General features: G+C 37.4%; 1 protein-coding gene across 1 annotated transcript; it reads right to left on the minus strand.

Annotated features, from left to right (window-relative positions):
• Positions 1 to 1,161: 1,161 nt before the first annotated feature.
• spaca4l (sperm acrosome associated 4 like) lies at positions 1,162 to 14,432 on the minus strand. Its single transcript, XM_051391632.1, has 3 exons — positions 14,266 to 14,432; positions 4,743 to 4,853; positions 1,162 to 2,957 (listed from the first exon to the last, which is right to left on the minus strand). Exons 1-3 carry the CDS (start codon positions 14,315 to 14,317, stop codon positions 2,731 to 2,733), a joined length of 390 nt encoding a protein of 129 aa, XP_051247592.1. The 5' UTR covers positions 14,318 to 14,432; the 3' UTR covers positions 1,162 to 2,730.
• Between the last annotated feature and the right edge of the window lie 5,914 nt (positions 14,433 to 20,346).

Here is a 20,346-nt window from a genome sequence, read left to right on the forward strand (position 1 = left end):
GACAAAAAAAAATCCTTCCACTCAGGGGATCTGATGCTCTGTGTAGTACAGACTGAAGATTGGCCCCAGATTTATACTCACAGAAGTGATGGGAGGGGACAAAAGAGGGGGGTTTCAAGCCTATTGTTTTCATTTCTGCTTCGGGGGAAGAGTCACTGAGAGTGAAGGAATGTCAGGGATGACTGACGTTGCACTGAAGAAGACTGAATTGAGAAACCTGTCTTCAATTTTAAGAATAATTTGCATGAATCACAGATTTAATTTTAAAATTAGATTTATAAATTATAGTGTATTTTAAATTTAATTTAATCTTCATTGTTGTGTCCAAAAATGATACAACCCAGGGCTAATACATTCATAGTGATTGTTTCATTTGACCAACAAATATTGAGTTTATTGTCATATATGACACAGAAAAACAGTTCCAGTTTCAGAGGCCGAAACCAGAGAATATTTGCTGTTTTAGCTTGAAAAGGGATTCATTTCTGACGTTCAACCATCAGCAATCAGTTGACAAGTTGATTTGGCATCAATTTGTGTTATAAAACTAAAGACGTTGGTTTATAATTAAAACAGTTTTCTCATGAGTAGAGGTAGAGGTGCTCATAACTGGTCGAGACAGACGACCACCCACCAAGAGCCAAAGGATCTGTCCTAGGTTTCTGCCTTTTAACAGGCAGTTTTTCCTTGCCCTTGTCGCCAAGTGCTTGCTCATGGTGGTACTGTTGGGTCTCTGTAAATGTTATAAAGAGTTCGGTCTAGACCTGCTCTATTTGAAAAGTGTCCTAAGATAATTTCTGTTATGAATTGGGGCTATACAAATAAAATTGAATTGAATTGAATTGAATGAGTATCTGTAAACATAATTACATCATCAAAGCCTCCAGATCACAAAGACCAGAGTACACTTACACACAAATCTCACTTTATTTAGTATTATTTACTGATGTTTTATGCTTGTAGATGGGCAATTTTCTCATACAACAAAAATTTCAGTTCGGTGCCAAAATCAGGGCAGCGCTCGCATACCGGAGGTAGCATACAGTATTTACTGTTGGACACAAACCTGAAGAACCAGTCGGTCCTGCAGGGTGGCAACAAGCTAACAGACATTGAGAAAGAGGACACCAAATCTTATGAGTAACACCACACAGAGGGAAGTTTGTTTTCACCCAGTTTGGATTTTATTGCATTCTTCGAATTGTTTACATATCCAATTTTACAAAAAACATTCAGACAGGCCTACACATATACTTTTGGTAAATAATGCCAGGAATGTCTAACTCATATTTATTGATTTAATTAGAGGAGATCTTAAGATGACAAATTTTCAATCGCTGCAATGTCAATTATTTTTTAATATCTGCGATAATATCACATTCTCCACATATAATATATATATATCTATTTAGATAGATATATATATTATATACATTCAAAACTAGCAAGATAAACTAAAGCTTTTACCCCCACGGTTTATAAGTGATGTGCAGTGTACATTTGACTCAAATATAAAAAATAAAACAGATTACACACAGAATTGATTGAGCTATATCTGTAAAAGGAGAAGAAAAAAAAAGAAAACCAGCAAAATAAGAAATGTTTTCACAGACAGTACCAGACATAAGCCAAGAGACAATTATGTTAGCTACACTTTAATAAAGTGAACACAAAGCAAACGGCAATAAATGAAACAGAAGCTTTGAAATCTATATATATATATTGGCATTTTTATAACTCTAAATCAGACAATACAGCGGGTCAAAGGCAATAAATTAAAGGAATAGTTTGAGAAATATACTTGTTCCCCTTCTTGCATAGAGCTAGATGGGAAGAACGATACCACTTTTATGTGTGTACGGCAAACACGAAGCTACTGCCAGGAGACGGTTAGCTTAGCTTAGCATTAAGACTGGAAACAGAGGGAAACAGATGACCCGGCTCTGTCCAATGGTAAAAGAATACACTCACTAACACCTTTAAAGCTCACTAATTGAGTTGTGAAATCAACTTGTTTTACACCTAAGGACAAAACAAACTAGAACAACTAATTAGTGAGCTTTAGAGGCGCTTGTAGGCATATTTGTTTCGACAGAGCAGGGTTAGCTGTTTCCCCTTGTTTCCAGTCTTTATGCTAAGCTAAGAGGCTACTGGTTGAAGCTTAGGATTTAACGGACAGATATGAAAGTGGTATTGATCTTTTTTTAAATCAAACTCTGGGCAAAAAAAAAGCAAATAAGTATTTCACAAAATGTTGGACAGTTCCTTTATTCCCACAAGTCAACCTACAAAAACAATTTAAAATCACACAGTGAAATGCCTAACATGTAATTCGCCTCCTGGCACCCATGGACCTGTGCCTAAATGTTATACTGCTCATTCAAGTGGAGAAAGTTAATTGCAGGGCACTTTAGTTGTGGTGGACTTCTTTAATCATCTTTAATGTCAGTGGTACACACTTGTTTTACAATTTAAATGGTCAGTCAACTAACATTTTAATATCGTTTATAATGAAATGAGAACTGGGACAGGTTACTGATGAGTCTAAAAAGAAAAAAAAAGAAAAGAGAATTTAAATTTAACTGATATAAACAGTTCAAGTGTTTAGATCACTTAAAGTGTTAAACACTGTAAGTGTTTATATCAGTGTGTGTATTACACTTCTAGGATAGAAAACACAAGACCCATGTGTTTGTGTTTTATGCATTTATGCATTCACTTTATTTTCGATCAAACCATGTTGGCCACAAACAGAGCTGCGATGGTGGCGAGGGCAAGGCTCAGCCCGGAGGTGCCAGGCAGTCCAGGCGCAGCGTTACACAGGTCGTTGTTGCAGCACGTCTTGGTCATGGAGTAAACGGTTGTGTTGGAGCCGCTGGTGGGGAAGTTCACCTCTTTGGTCTGGTTGCAATCGGCCACTGCCAGACAGCCCTTCGTCTTGATGTCCACGAAGCCGGCTGTGGAGCGACAGCAAACACACACAATAACGGTCAGAGTCTGAGTCAGTGGATGCATACCTACCATATCTAGGGGGGGTTGCAGCACCGCTTTAGCATACGTGTGTGTGCTAATGCTTGAGCAATATTTATGCTTTTTACGAATTTGCAGTTTGTTAGAAACATCAAATGATTACTCTTAAAAATCTAATTGGTTTCCATTCATTTCCATTGGATATAAAACTTGTTGCGCTATATGAAGTTATATTATCGCTGAAATGAAAGAAAACCGATGGCTGTCTGGAATGGAAGGACAAAACACAACAAAAACTAAAAATTAACGGCAAATGTTTCGCTTTGATGTAAAAAATGTGTTTTTTAAGCTAAATTCAACAAAAACCGGTATTTTTCTTGTTATTTTAAGTTCATGCAACAGTATAATATAGTCACTGTGCATTAGCCTCCCAAATCTTAATATCTATTCTGTAAATAGGCCATGAAGATATTATGAATTTATGTTTTATGTGCTACCTAAGCTGTCAGATCGGAAGAATGATCTGATGCAAACAAGTAAAAAAAAAAAAAGAGACTGAACAAGCCTGTAGTTTTCTATAGTGACTGAAGACAGACATTAGCGATCACAATCACCATTTCAAAAACACTTGAATAAATATCTCAGAATGGTAAGAGGCAGATCTGTGATCTCCAACACCTGATAGAGCTGCAACTGATATTAATGAATCTTCCTTATTAATCATACCCATCATGAGGAGCAGTGGCATTCACACATCTACAAATACTACTTTATACTAAAGTTAATTAATTACAGTCATAGTCTAATGGATTAATTATCAATTTGGTTGGGAATCACTGGTTTGAATCACTGCCCCCAGTTGAATAATCAAGTAATCATTCTAGAAAAACCTTCGTCAACGATCCGCATCGGCACTGATGAAGGCATTTCTTAAACTGATCGGTATCGGCTATGTTGAGCTTTATGATCTGATCGGATCTTTTTTTTTTACTAACAAAGCTTTCATGTAAAGTGCAGCCATTGTCAACTCTGTGTGTGTGTGTGTGTGTGTGTGTGTGTGTGTGTGTGTGTGTGTGTGTGTGTGTGTCTCTGTGAGAGAGAGCAGGAGCAGCACCACCCGTTGTTGAGTTTCACTGCGGGCGGGGCTGCTCCTGCTCGGAGGAGAATAGCAGTAGAGAGCTGATACAATCACACTCAACACGCCACTGCATGTGCAACAAAGTCCTGTGGACAAAAAGCCAATAAGAGTAATTAATTAAATCCACTCAAAAGATGTAGAAAGGGCAGAGATAACACTCGAAGAATACGAACAGTTCATTCAGGTAACTCAGGCAAAGGCTGCACCAAAGCACCAAAGCACCAAACACTAGAGAGAGAAACTCCCTTCAGACAGCAACAAGACCAAACAGATCACAGTTTGGTATTTTATACATTTTATAAAATAAACTGTCCATTAACGCAATGCAGAGCTTCTCAATTGTAAAGCATAGGATTGATTTTGGTAACTTTAAATGTACTTGAAGAGTGCAGTGTGCCACCAAAACAAAGTTTTTGGATCGTGACTCGGTATCGATATATCTATATTAAATTACTTGGATCGGATTGAACCGTTGATAAAAAAAATGTAAAAAAAGCTTTCATTAGCGCCAAGTTGTCGCCTGTTGCTGTTACAGAGATATTTGAGAATGTAAGTGGTGAGGTGTCATGTGAGAACTGATGACAACTTTGTGAGAATGTCATCCGATGAGATTTTTGGCCCCCGGGCTCCTTACCTGCTTTCCCGACACCACTGAAGCACTGTTCTCCACTTTTGCATGTGGTTTTAGTGGTTAGGCACAAGTTCCAGAAGCCAATTTTGCACTCATAGCACTGCAGGGCCTGGCCTGGTATCAGAGGGAGAAATGGGGACGGGGATAGAGAGGAATGGAAACAAGGAAAGAGGAAGAAGAGTAGAATTAGTTTAAATGAGTTTGCAACAGGCTATAATTAGGAGGTTACGTACACAATAAACATCTTTTCATGTTTGTCTGAAATGGAGGCCTTCGCTGATAACTAAGACCGTTTCGGTGTTTACCGTCCACTCAGACGATGCAGTTTGTGTCATTAGAGTCAACCAAGTGGGACCCTTTTTAAATGTCAAAGTCAGTTATCATGGACGAGACAATTTTGACCTTCAACCTTTGAACACAGGGGTTTATTGGTCGAGGTCATACAAGCTCTTGGTAGCACATGAGTGTTGTCTTATCTGATTCAGCCTCAACTCAAAACATGCTTTGCTTTCAATTGTTTAACTTATAAACCCTTAATATTCACTTAGAATTATATTGTGCACTTCATTTATTTGATATTGTAATTATACTGCTGCCATCTCTACTCTTTGACACCAATCTGATTTCTATCCCTCCTAAGTTTGTTTTCATGAGGTTTCTCCTATTTTTCCCACCCATTAGTTTTTTGTTCTGTTGATTAGTCAATAATTGTTTCACCAATTAAAGTTTCATTGTGGAGTTTTTGTTTATACAAATAAAAAGGTCTAAGGATATAGGGCCTTGTATGTGTAGAAACATGTAAAGCCCTCAGACAAATTACACATTTTGACCTATTTAAAATAGAATCTGAGCCCTTTTACGAGTTTCATTTAAAAGCTGCGATTAGTCTCCAGACAGAAAAACGACTGCAGACTATTGGTATGGGAACTCTGAAGTTGCTTTAGAGTCAAGATATGTTGACAAAAGCTTGCTTCAATGATAACAGGTCTAAAAAGGAGGTCATTAACTCTGAACAAGGGTGTTTGTCAGCTAAGGGGTTTTCACTTCCAGCTCAGAGAATGAGCTCACCTGTAGATTGCAACATATGTGCAACGTACGCAGTGTGAACAAAGTGTGAACAAAGTGAGAGCAGCACATAAATACGCAGCACATGAGGAATTACAAAAAGGTGAGCAGGAAATAAAATGTAATAAATAAAAATCATGGATATCAAATAGGCAATAAACACGACTACATTTAAAAAATGAGGACCTCCATCGATTTCACACCTAAAAAAGGTCTGTTTGCCTGCAATGGAGAGCACCAGAGCCTGTGTAAACAGCTGTCTTTCATGGTGCTGGAGGTGCTTGTTGTAAAAATCTGAGTTATCTCTGCTTGGGCTTCAATTTTGACCATAGAGTGTATGTTTAAAAACTGAGGACATACTCATTGTATACAGTATGCACTGTATACGAAATTCATAGTAGAGGCTGATGTTTTTGAAGTACAATCAGTGTACTTTGGTGTACTATATGGTGGACTGATGAATTGTAGTGTGGGTTGATCAGCTGTAATAGTGGATCGTTGATAATATATTTGTCTAACTTCATTTAGGTGGAATTTGAAGCAGTTGTGATTTAAGATACAGGTGCTGACGGCAGGTGATTTATGAGTTGCAGATGTGCATACAGAAGTTTTGATATGATGCTTCCATCAAAGAGCGAGATCTTTTTCAGGTCTTCCTGGAACTTTCTCTCCACCATCCACATTTTGTTTTATTGGAGCTGTGAATAGCTGCTCCGTTTGTGCGTCTGATTGTGTCCATCAACAGCAGACCTGGTTAAAATTACTAGTCTGTAATTGGGATAGCTCTATAGGCTTTTACCAGCAATTGAGTTTTTAACAAAGAGACGTCATTTAGTTGCCTTATGGGAGAGTAAGAGCCGATGTTTAGTGTTTTTCCTTCATGCTACACACAGAAAAAAGGTAAGGACACAAAAGATAAACAAAATAGAATAAAATAAAACAATATATAGTTATTTATATACAGGAAATAATTCTGCAGTGCATCGTTTGCATTTGCGTCCGGTTGAATGTAAACAGCAACCTAGTGGGGGCTGTGGCTTGAGAGGGTTACTGGAGATAAAATGACTGTTGCTGGAAATGCTAATTCAACAGTGTTGTGATTGCCTGGTGAGGCCTAGGTGCAGCAGACATTCATGAAGTCACGCTGAAGCTCAAAACCTCTGCCCTGAGTCAGCTGAGGTGACAGAAAAAAAACAGTATAAATGTCACTGCTACTTAAGCAGCCATCTGTACGTAAAAATACTGGTTGTTGTTTTTACAGATTTAAGACAATTCAATGCCGTGTGTTGCCAAGCCTGAAAGACATCCTGCCAAATTGTGAGACAGAAACTGTGTGTGACACAGATCTGGGAGGAGATACTCAGCAGCTACTGTCAATTGCCAAGCCATTGTTGGAAACCTGTCACTCCTGTTTCAGACTCAGTGCCCCATGACCAGAGTTGTTACGGAAAGTACACATTGGAGTCATTATACGCACACAAACAAACATGTCTGGAAAGTTCCATTTTCTTCTTGTTGCTTTCATTAGTCTTACACGAAGTTTCTAAAAGTTTTAAACTTTCACTTTTTCAGAGTTTCAGTAAAGCCTCTGATTTTTGTTGTATTTGACCTTACTGTGTTTTTCTTTGTGGTGTCACAGTGCATTCATTAAAAAAAGGTCCAGTGTGTAACATTTAAGGGGATCTATTGGCAGAAATGGAATATATTATTCATAGGTCTGTTTTCATTAGCGTATAATCACCTGAATATAAGAATATGCCACCATGTTGAACCGCCCTTTTTCTACAGTAGCCCAGAATGGACAAACCAAAAACTGGCTCTAGATTCGTGTTTTTTTTTTGCATGTTTCACGACTATTGTAGTTTCTCCCTTGCGCTTGGAATGGGTGAAGCGAGTGAGTTTGCAATCTACACCGCTAGATGCCACTAAATCCTACACACTGGTCCTTTAACGCGGGCTGAGTGATGAATCCCAACTAAAATAAAATGTATTTATGTTGCTTATAATGCATCATACTGAAAATTTGAACCAGTGTCTCTGTAAGCTGAACAACAAAATAACTAAAGGGTAAGACTATAATGTAGTTAATTTAAAAACTCAAGATCTTTTAAAATTTCAAATTTAGCATGCTTATTTCCTTTCCTCCCATTCAGTTTCCTCCATCTTTCCTGTTTAACTTCCAAATATTTCTTATCTGGGACAACGATGGGAAGACAGCAAGCTGAGAATATAATATTTGTAAGAAGAACAATGTGCTTTTTCTCAAGAATAGTGAACAGTCTCACAAGGTTAATGTGAGGTAAGAATCAGCTCATATCATCGATATATAAAAGCAATTACTCAAGTAGGTTAAATATTTAACTCCAGTATTTGGCTTGGAGAAAGATTTACTGCTGTATTGTTGAGATGTTTGGAGAGCTGACTCATCTACCATTCACCACTTTTTCTAGTTGAGTAGCTCCTCCATTTTAGGTGTGCATTATGTTGTGGGACAACACTGCCCATTACGTCACACAAATCACATGCACTATATTGATATCTTTGGTTATACTTTACCATTTACTAATTTGTTCATACTGGGAAAGACGACCAAAGGTCACTTCAACTCCACCACAAACAGGAAAGAAATGAAGAAATGCTGACAAAAATGCTGACAAAACAAACAAAATGTGTCAGCAGGTTATAAAATAAAAGCCATACAATCCTGTGGGACTTCAATTACAATATGTTGGGATAAACTGAACACACCCACACCTTTGTACCTAAAGACACCACACCCTGTCACGCTGGTTTCGGTTACACCCGAGTTCAAGCAGACTCAACAATTTAAACACTTTGGACAATCCTCATGTCCTCTCTTATTGCTCTCACTAATATATAATCTCACACATATAATTAAAATGTTCTCTGGTGTAAAACAAAAATTTCCTCATCTGGGAAGCACAAAATGTCTCATCTGACAACAAACCTCCAGAAAAAGTATCTACAAATATCTGACTGACTTGCTTTTACAATCCTGTGTACTAAAATAGCAAAATATAAATTTTAAATATGTGTACAAAAATAAAGTCAATTCTCTGCACACAATTGAACAATTAGACAAGGTAAATCACTGCCAATTCAGGCATCATGTGACCTAAGTGTTGCCACACCTAGCAATACCTCACCGCTCTGCAATGCTGACTGACATGTTACGCACATCACCTTTTCCCTGCTGCTGTCTGGGAGGCATCTGAAATCCAGTCTAACCAGATCCTCCTACCTATTGAGTCATCTCATCCATCACACACGCACACGCACACAACAGCAGAAATATAAATTGTCGAGGGGCGTCTGAGGCGAGGTCACATGGGAACAATAAAGCTAATTAAGAAAAAAAAAAAGAAGCCAATTATGTTCAATTACAGCAGACTGTTTGTTCACTGCAGCAGAAGTGTCTCAACCTGTAACTGGTTGTGTCTTCACCTCCCGTTGATTGCAACAGATTTTCTACACAACAGCACATTCCAGTGAGAACGGGCTCTGGGTACGATGTTCAGCGAGAAACAACAAGACACAATAGGCAGACCAGAGGACATTGGCATGTGAGCTGTACTTGAAAGGCTAATTACGAAACAGATGCTTGAGTGGAGGTGAAGTGTTTATCGTTGGTGCACTTCAAAACACGTCCTTCTACACACTACGTACAAAATGAAAAAAAATGTTCCCTCTCACGCAGTTTGCTCTTACGTCATTTAGCTCTCACAACCATAAACAGCCTCCTCACAGGTACATGAGTGAGACACTCGCCTGAAAGAAAAAAATAAAGCAGCCAAAGCTTTTTTTTTGAATGAGGACGACTTGTTGAAGTCCTGAGAAATGTCTTAAAACAGGCGTTTCAAACTGTGTCGTCATCTCATAGTAGGGCCACTTCAAGCACAAGAAAGAGCAATATTATGAAAATATTTCCAATATTTCTACACAATTTTATATTTTTTACATCATCTTTGTTGTTCGCAGCCAAACAACAAATAAAGGCCTGAAACCTTCTTCCTCATTTCTTATCAACCAATTATTGTCATTATTTTGCACCCAACAAACTTCTTAAAAACAGAAGTGTGTTTTTATTTTGATTGTATATCAAGTTAGTAGTTTAAATGAAACAACTAGAAAATTTTATTTGAAACAATAATAATCCTGCAGGCTGGATTATATAATAATGTTTACTTCTTTTTAAACCCCGGAGGGAGAAAGGAGGGGGGGGAAAAAAAGCCCCCCGGCCCCAATTTTTTTCCCCCCTTCCCCCCCCCCCCTTATAAAAAAACAACCCAAAAAAAAAAAAACCCTTTAATTAAAAAAAAAAAAAAAAAAAAAAAAAAAAAAAATTTTTTTTGTAAAAAAAAAAAAAAAATTTTTATTTTTATAAAAAAAAAAAACCCCCCCAAAAAAAAATTTTAAAAAATCTATATACCATTTAGACATTGTTTTATAGTAGTTTTGTATTGGTGGTTCAATAATAATGTGTAATAATTTATAAGATTAACATTTTATATATAAAATCTTAACTTGCAAAGCTGTAAGTAATGACAGCTGTCAAATAAATGTAGTGGAGTGAATATTACAACAATTATCGCTAACATGTAGTTGAACTAGAAGTGCAAAGTAGTAAAAAATAAATTATGTAAAGCACATGTAGCTCAGAATTCACTACACTACAGTATGTAAGGCAGAGAGCAGCAACTACAGAAACTCAAGTTTAAAAGAGTTCATCTACAGTTCTACTTTTCATATTCTGCTTTTTTAGGTTTACTATTTTACTTATTAATAAAAAACCGACAATACATAATACCTGAACAAGCAGAGGGGAATGAGAGTGGAAAATGTACCTAAAATCAAATTGTGTTGGATAAGTTCAAGTGGGTTGTGGCTTTGTAGGACTGCTGGGTGTATCTGAACTAATTCAAAAAGGATTTACAGGCTTAAATATGTATAAATAACACAAGTAATTCAAATTAATACAACTGTAATAAATCTATTTGGAAAGCAAGGAACCTGTTTGAGCTCCGAGGCGTGGCACTTTACTAAATCACCCTCTCAATGTGTGGAGTCAGTCCTATACTGTCCTCTACTGGTCTGTCTCTGACACTGCAGATCATGGTGCATCAGCTTATTAAGGAGCCCAAAACAAAGAGGGAGACAAAAAACAGAATGTATCAATGGTTGACTCTGTATAAGACTAATGCAACACCAAAGAAAAACAAGAAAAGCAATTACAGAGGAATCTGATGTGGTGGCATGTGTCCCGTTTGAGGTATCTCCCCCTCTAATCAGGGCTTTGGGAGAAGTCAGTACCCGAGATTTCCACCCGAGGGCATCTATGTTAGATAGGAGTGTTGAAATGTGCGTTGTCTCTAGTGTCAACATTACCACAGCAAGGTCACATGTTTCGGTCCTATGAACTGGGAAGAAAACAGTGAATAACACAAGCCGATATAAAACTCCCTGTGTGATTCATGTGCTACAACACCAAACCCAACACTGTGCACGGAAAGTTAAATTAAGACGCCATGTCGTAAGATTAATATGAAAAACAAGTCCATGGAAAAGTCTGATGGAGGGTAAACATGCAAACACTGGCCAAGCAGAGCGTACAACCTCTCAAAAGGTGAAGATAAATGCACCCGGGCGGGTCTGCTGTGTTGTATAAATACTCTCGGTTTGCATTTGGATATAATGGCATCCAAATCTTATCCTTAAAAGGATGGGAGGAGTAGCCAGAGAGATCATTTTTATCCCCTTCTAATAAAAAGACAACTAAAAGCATGTTTGAGAAGAAGAACTAACTTTTCCCCCTTTTTCTATTGTTTAGGAAACTGATGACTCCTGACAAAGTGACATATTTTGTGGATATTTCATATTATATTCAAAACTGTACAATGAACCCAAATACTGCAGTAACGGAAAGGATGAATTTTAAGAAAATGATTTCCTGTTTAGGGAACTTTTTATACAGTTCTGTCTTTTTATTATAATCTTTTGGGCAAATTTAGTGCTTTCTTGTCCCTGATGCTATGTTATATGTTCTATTTAACAATTTAGGCCTACTCTGTGTATATTTTCATTTAGTTTTCTAAAGACGCCTTAAAATCAAAAAGGCCTTATGACCCCTCCCTGAAGCTTTGGCGACCCCTAGTGGGGGTCCCAACACCACATGTTGGGAACCAAAGGTTTAAAACAAGCACAGACAGCCAATGCTTTTATTACAATGATTACATTATTTGTTGTTTTTTTTAAAAGAAAACGCAATAGGTTAATTCAAAAATGCAGAGTACACATTACAACATGACGTCCATATCTTATCTTCCACAGCCTCTCTAGACTTTCTCCTCCCAGCTTAAGAAATTTACAGACATCTGGATTACAGAGGTGTGTATTTTTGTCTATTTTTCTGGCAGCTGGTTCTCTCAGTAGCCTGTAAGATGTTGACTTCAAAAACCAACCAGACCGCTATCTGAAATCATCAACTTTTCCCCAGAGTAGACAGACAGACAGACAGACAGACAGACAGACAGACAGACAGACAGACAGACGGGAGATGTGAAATCTCGGTATGTAATTATCTGCATTTGTGAATCGTGTCACAAACAACTATTTAAAGTAAATGTCTCGCAGTCACCTGAGAGGATAAAAAGCTAAACCAGGATAGGAATACAGTTCCCCCTAGTTAGGGTGTGGCTTGAAACAGGAGCCAGCAACAACAGTAAAGAGGGGATCCCGAGACAAAAACGGACTACAATGGCCTCAAAAGACAATAGTAGAGGAACAAATGGTCCTTATGGTGCGTCTTGGTCTGTGGACCCACTGTTGAAGAGGAATTTGAGACCTTGGGCAAAGCCTCAACTGTTTCAGGGTGAGGAATTTCTCATGCAAAGGGCTTGCAGGTTGGAACATGATTCAGTCATTTAATAAGGCCTGGAAAAAAAAAAACCAAAAAAGAAGGTACAGCCTCGTACCACAAACAGGCTGCCTCACCCCAACCTGTAATAACGGCTTTAGAGTAAAGCCCTGGGATGTGCACATCGAATAACCACAGCACAAACTCTGCAGCTACTTTGTTTCACCTGGTGGGAAGTAACAACTCATCCTGTGTTCTGTTCAGTCTTACAATCCAGAAGTCATTAGCAAATAATCTGTACATCATTTGCTCCAGTAAGTAGAGAGTTTTAAATTCCCACGACAGCGTCTTCAAATTTCTTGTGTTATCCAAAAATATGTAGAGAAATCAGCAAATTCTCACAGCTGATATAATGTCTAAATTTATGCTTAAAAACTGAGTAAGTGATTAATCAAATGATAAAAAAACAGTAGCACAATTTCAACTGTTCGTACTTTTACATAACTATTTCAACTGTTACTTAGTTACTTTATGTTAGCTAACTATTTCTGCTGTTAATTCAATACTTTTAACCCAACGTTAGCCAACTATTCATCCATTAGCTGAGTCCTTCAACTGTTTATTCATTACTTTTAGCTAACCATTTCAACTATTTGTGTATTACGTTTACTTTGTCCGCATTTTTGTATTCGCTTACTTTTAGCTAACTATTTCGACTGTTAATTAGTTACTTTTAACGTTAGCAAACTATTTCAACTGTTAATTCAACTATTTCAACTATTTGTCTATTATGTTTGCAACTTCTGCATTTTTTGTATTTGCTTACTTTAAGCTAACTATTTCATCTGTCCTGAGTCCTTTGGGATAAGTAAATGAGCTCATTCAGATGAAAATGAAGGACATACTAGATGTTTGGATAGAGTAATTATCTGAAACAGTCAAATGAGTTTTATCCAGTAACCAAAACACAGGACTATGGGCTAGTTAATCGAAAAGTAATCTGAATTTATTTTTTTTTTTTTTTTGACTGGTGCCTAAATTATCACAACTGTGCTGAAGTGTGAACACACCCAGTCAAACAGCCCCAAGCTCTGGACACTTCAACACTGAGCACACACTGTGAACCTGAAAATACACAACACTAACCAAATCCCACCCAAACAAAGTACAATATTACAGTTTGTACTCGAGGGAACAAAGTTGAGTCCTTTTTCTCTAATTTTCCAAATTAGATCATGGAAAATATATATTTTTTAAAAAAACCTCCATGAAGAAGCAAAATGTAGAAATGTAACACAATCTAATCATCTAAAACCTGCAAGAAGGAAATGTCAACCTGAACACAGCAACGCTACTATGATATTTCTAGGACATTTTTAAGCCTCAAGAAAACACAGACACGCCAAACTCCATTTAGAAAAACTTAGATTTAGTGAGGAACACATTTTAAACATTCATTTCTAAACATGAGTCAGATATTACACCACTTATGTTTTAGAGGCCAGTAACAAGTAATCCGCTTTAAAATTAGGAGAAATCTTTACAGCATTTTAAACAAATAAATCATTATTTAGAGGAGTTTCTCACCGATTGCAAAGCAGAATCCGACTGCAAAAAGCTGGAGAATAATTCTGTTCATCTTGGAAGGAGAGGAATGAGCTTACAAAACTCGACTTTATGGAGAAGCTGCCCGCTTTGTGAGGACTCAGTCCGTTATAAATGGGATCAAACTGCTTTTTTTTTCCTGCCTGCGGACATCGCTCCATTTATAATCTTCCACCTCCCATCCAAACGTCACCGTTATCCAATCAGAGGACGCCTTCAGGGACGTCCACCCAGTTTGTGTTTTAAAGCTCTCCCACCTGTGTGATCCACAGGTAAGAGGGTGGGGTTGTATCCCAGCAGAAAAGGTAAATTGTGGGCATTTAGGAAACTGGTGATTGCTGTATGGATTTATTGGGGGCTCAAAAGTGACTTTAGATGTTGTTTTATTACCTTTTAAGCCACTTAAAATCAGTGGTGGAAAGTTATAGGTGACATTTATAGGGGGTTTTATCATTTTATTTCCATTTTATGCTACCAATACTTCAACTTTTTATTTCCACTTTTTGCCACAGCTTATTATATGTAAGATTTTACCCACCAAACATGTATGAACTTCTGATTTAAATCCAAAGTAGTGTCCATGCTACTCAAGTAATACACAGCTTTGTTTTGTGTTTCTGTGAGACTTGAATGTGACTTTATAAATCTGATAAGAACTAGTAATGCTTGCATACCAACCCTGCTGTTGAACATGAGTCCCTTAAGATAAACAAGTAGATTAAAGGCTCCTTTATGTATGTTATCTCCTAGATCAAATAAATCATTAAACAAAGATATTTAAGAAGTGTGCTTTTCTTTATGGTTTGAACATTAATATTCAATTTTAAATAATAAATCAAGAAAATGTATTTATCATTATACAACCAAAAAACCAAATAAAAAGTTTGCAGTTCTCTCATGCTACACACATAGAAAAAGATATCTTGGGGAAAGTAAAAAGCAGCAACCACATAGTGATGGTAGTGTGGTTTTATTTCCTAATAAAAGAAACACTGTCCACCTACTTTGAATGGGTTTGGGCACAAAATATACATGCAAAAACACCTCTCTTCATCCTGGTCGAAATGCAAAACATGCAACATAATATCAAATTCCTGAATCTCAAATTACATCAGTGTGAACTAAACCAATCAGTACACCAGATTCAGGAAGTTCATTAATGGACAAAGAACTTCTAAGTGAGAAATAAATATGGATTAGAAGTGTCCTTTTGTTTTAGAAATGAGAAACTAAATTGACGTAACAGACCAAATAATTACTATCTGGTGCAGTTACCCACCACACCTTTAGCTCTAGGTGATTCAGTTAACAGTCTAACATGACCTGAAGCTGTGTTTCAACACACACTAACATGAGTTATCTATTATTCTATAGAGCAGAGGTGCCCACACTTATTCCCTGTGGAGGGCCAAAGCTAAAAACGTAATGGTGTGCGGAACGCCAAAACCTTTTGTATTGTTAAGATCCCTTAATTGATTGACTTGTGTAAAGTGTCCTGTGAGATTATGAAAAATAATTAATAATTAGGAAAGCCTACATTTTTAAAGAATCAAATTTCACCTCACAAAAACTAAAATGCTTTTAAAACATAATATTATATATATATTAATATATTAACTTTAATATATTATTATATTATATATATTATTTAAAAAAAAAAATTTCTAATCTGGCAGGCCCAATCAAACCTTATGACAGGCCCCACTTTGGCCCGCAAGCCCCACCTTGGGCAGCCCTGCTGTAGAGGATGTGCTGTTTGTCTCCTACAGAGCTGCTGGACAGACTTCAACAGGGTGGTCTTCACATACAGTGCGGCAGGAAGCATGTTTCTATGCATAGGTCTTCAATCCATGCCTATTTCATAGTGGGTTTTGACAGTGTTCCTGTGAACCACACCTCTTCTCGGCACTTACTGTATATTTAAAAAAAAAAAAGTATTAAGGCTGTTATGTTGGTGCTGCCGTTCACCGTGCATAGAAACATGCTTCCTCAAAAAGGATAAGTACACACTGGATGGACATCCAAAAGGTCATTTCAGATATGACACACTTTTTTTTTCTTCATATTTCTCTTGTTTTATGAATAAACATGTCATTATTGAGTCCTTTCTTCAGTTCCAGTTCACTCCATTTATTATTGTTTGAGACTCTGAGTCCGTTATTTAAAGGAAAGTTTAAAAAAGAAGAACAGAAAAAAAGCACAATTTAAAGAAAACTGCAATATATACTTGATATAAAAAGAGCTAAATTCGGGATTGATGGTTGCAGAATATAATCATAACGGCTCGATTGCTACACATAAATGTCTACTCTTGTGTAAACATCTGAATGATTTAACTTCACCTGACAAACAAGTACGTATGACTTATAATGAAACAAGGAAGTAACAGTGCTGGCTTTGTTTCAGCTCTCAGATCAAATTCTTCAGGCAGTGCGTGTATCTGATTCCACCATACAAAACAACACATGACACATACCTGAACAGTATAATGCAGCCAATAAATATTATCTGTGTCTAACTAATGATGCTCAATTATCTGTGGAGATTGTATCAAAGCAATATTTAAAAAGGTCCAGTGTGTAACATTTAGGAGGATCTATGTTTTCATTAGTGTTTAATCACCTGAATTTAGGAATTGTTGTGTTTTTGTTACCTTAGTAAACTTAGTTACCTTAGTTTCAGTAAGTGGTCCTAAATCCTACACGCTGGTCCTTTAAGATACATTTCTCTTGTTCATATATGATTTTAGGCCTTTATTCCAAGACTGTATCACACTGTGTAATATGGGACTGATTTGTAGAGAAAATTCGTATTTAGTCTCACTAGAGGGCCTTTATTTTGACGTGAACCTACGCTTATATTGGTGCATTTACTGTGTATTTGAACACCTTTTTTTTGTAAGCATACCGGAAAGTGCCAATAGCTTGTATATGGAAGATGTTTATATGAACTTCGCCTGATGAAAGTCTGAGGACTGAAATGTTAATAGAGTGAGTAAAGGTCCATCACTGTACTCACTTTATTAACAATGTTTCAGTACTTTTCAGGATTCTTTGTTTTCTACCCAACATGCAAAAGAACAATTAACTCCCACCTTATAATATATGTGCTACAAGAATAATATGGGCTCAAATAAAGGTTGGTGAGAGCCTGTGAAATTATGTTCTGTAATCCTATGAATAAAAACTGAGAAATTCAAGTTCCTGAATGTAAAGAAGAGATTTGTAGTTGCAGGAAAAGACGTCAAAATAAAAGTCATGTTAATAAAATCATGTTACATAAAGAGAAAAAATGACTGCTTTTGCAAGGTTCCCACACTGCGTGATATTTAAATTACACACACACACACACATATATTTCCATAAAGGTGAAGTATGAACTTTAGTTCTGCTTTCGGCTGTAAAAGAGGGTCCAGAATTAATTTACATGCGTGTGTGTGCTTGTTTAACTTCTGTGTCATGCTAACTGTGGGATCCTGTTACAGTGGATTTAACTGTGTATATTTTTCCAGTAAAACCAGGTCTCCTAGTTGAGGAATCTGAAAGGTAAAATATGAAAAAAACAAGTTTAAATTAAACATGGTTTTGGCTCTAGTTAGAAAAGGGTTAACAGTGACATGTTTTTATCTTGTACTTTTAACCTTTAGAACACAGACATAGATTTTGTCTCTAATGCAAATACTGCATGTCTTCCAGATAACAACTGATGTGTTACTATTGATTACCAGAAGAATCAAACATTAAAACAGTGCTGATAGAGGAAGGGAGGTTTCTTCACAACTGTCCCTCCCATTCTGTACTTGATAAATGACACAGCAATCAAACCTCCTCTCTTGACTTTATTTCAAGAGGAGACTTTGGATGACACGAAATTATTTACATAACCAAGTCTGGTCTTGTCCCCCAAGCATTTTTTCCTGCGTGTTTGTCTCCAAGTGTTTGCGAACATGTTTGGGGAGGCGACACAAGCATTTAGTGAATGGGTGACAAGTATAGAGTCATGAAAGTACAATTACTAAGATGATTGTTTGTCCACATCAGTCACAAAATGACAGATGTTTTCAGGGTGGGGGGCCTGTTTGCTGACTCTATGTGAGCCGTTAAATGATCATCTCTGCACGTGACTTTAAAGAGGGGGCATGGTTTGTTTTCCTGCTGGATGGGGGGGGCGGGGGGGACGCAGTTATGAAATGACATCTTCAGAGTCATGGTTTTGAAATACTTTGCTGTGAGGGAGGCTGCTTGGGCCCGGTGAAAAAGCCTCTATTGTTTTGCCCACAGATCCTTCAAGTTTCTCAACCCGTCACTTGGAAAGAGGGAGTGTGGGAGAAGCCGGCCAGAAACTAATCCTTGTTCCATCAGTCACAGCAGCAACAGCAGAGTCAATAGGAAAATCTAAACTGTGGGAAAGTAGACGAGAAGGAACAAAAGCAGGGACCTTTAAATATTAACTATAGACTGGTTGCACAGCCGACATTTTGGCATGTCATAGCAGGAAACTCACAGGTGTATTAACGAGTCCTGCATTCCACTTAGTGGAGGTCTTATTGTGCTATTTGTGCATGCGGTTTTCAATGTCACTGTTATTTCTGTGCAACCAGTCTACTGCATTCAGGAGTCATGTCATTAGTTAAATGGAGATCACCTGTGCGTAGTCAAAGAAGTTCAGTTGTATAAGAGCACCTGTGTCTGGAAGATGCAGGTTTTGGGGGGTCAGTATTGTGGCAAAACCTCATGTCAGCATGCTAACATGCTCACAATGACAATGGTAAAATGCTGATGTAAAGCAGGTTTAATGTTTTTTATGTATATAATATAATTTATTTACTATCTTAGTTTAGCGTGTTAGCATTCTAACATTTGCCAATTAGCACTAAACACAAAGTACAGCTGTTAATTTAGCCCCAATTTTGTCATAAACCAAAGTGCTGCACAAATATTTTAAATTCTTCAGAGGTCACCTGAGTTATCAGAATTAATCACGAGGGGGATGTGAATGTGTGCACTAAATTTCATGACTTTCCATCCATTAGTTGTTGAGATATTTCTATCAGAACCGCATGCAAACCACATGGTGATTCTAGAGGAAAAGTCAGGGGAAGTTGTTAGAACAGACCTTTTCCACAGCAGCATGACATTAAACAGAGTAAACACAGGCGTTACCAGCGATGGTAATTAAGGTTTAATTAATGAATTAATATCTAAATTACATAACAATCCAAATTAATGGTTGTTGAGATATTTCAGTCTGGACCAAAGTGGTGGACCGACCGAGTTGACTGACGTCCCACTACTAGCATGGCTAAAAAGTCACAGGATCACTGGCCTACAGTTTGACATTAGAGTGAGAGACTCCATGTCACCTTTTATGGGGGGTCTAAGACCAACATTGAGCTTTTTTTTTTGACCAAACACTGCACATAATCCAAATGTAGCACCCCCAGTGTTAGCGTTCTGGTGGCAGCATCGTGCTGTGGGGATGATGTTCTGCAAGAGCTCCTGGAAGCCTTGTGACGGGAAAATACTGAAAAAACTGACACAGATGCAAGAAACCTGCTAGTTGGAAGAAGGCAAGACAATGAGCCTCAGTATAAGCTACACAAGAACAGTTTTTAAAAAAAAGGGAAAAAAAGAGAATAGTTAATGTCGCGGAGTCCAAATCTCACTCGAATCAAGAATTTGTGGCAACCTGACAGAGCTGGAGCAAAGAAAAAACTGCAGCATCCAGATGTGCAAAGCTGACTGAGACCTATCCACACAGACTCACTGCTGCCAAAGGATGCCTCTACTAAATACAGACTTTGGGAATTTATATTTTTGGGGTATAGTATTTTATATCTGTTCACTTTTTACATTGAAGGGTCTTTTTCTGATGATCGGTGGAAAAAAAAAAAAGAAGCCATATTCAATCGACATTGCTTCAAAGAGGGGTGAATCATTTTCTGTGCTGCGCAGGAGCCAAACTGGCTGCTATCTATCAGCTTTAACTTGTCTTGTCAAGTTAGAGCTTCATAAATCTCTGCCAGAAAACATTCTTGCCAACCTCAGCACACATGAAGCATCA

Source organism: Dicentrarchus labrax, unplaced genomic scaffold (genome assembly GCF_905237075.1).
Source record: "Dicentrarchus labrax unplaced genomic scaffold, dlabrax2021, whole genome shotgun sequence".
In the NCBI taxonomy this organism is placed as follows: domain Eukaryota; kingdom Metazoa; phylum Chordata; class Actinopteri; family Moronidae; genus Dicentrarchus; species Dicentrarchus labrax.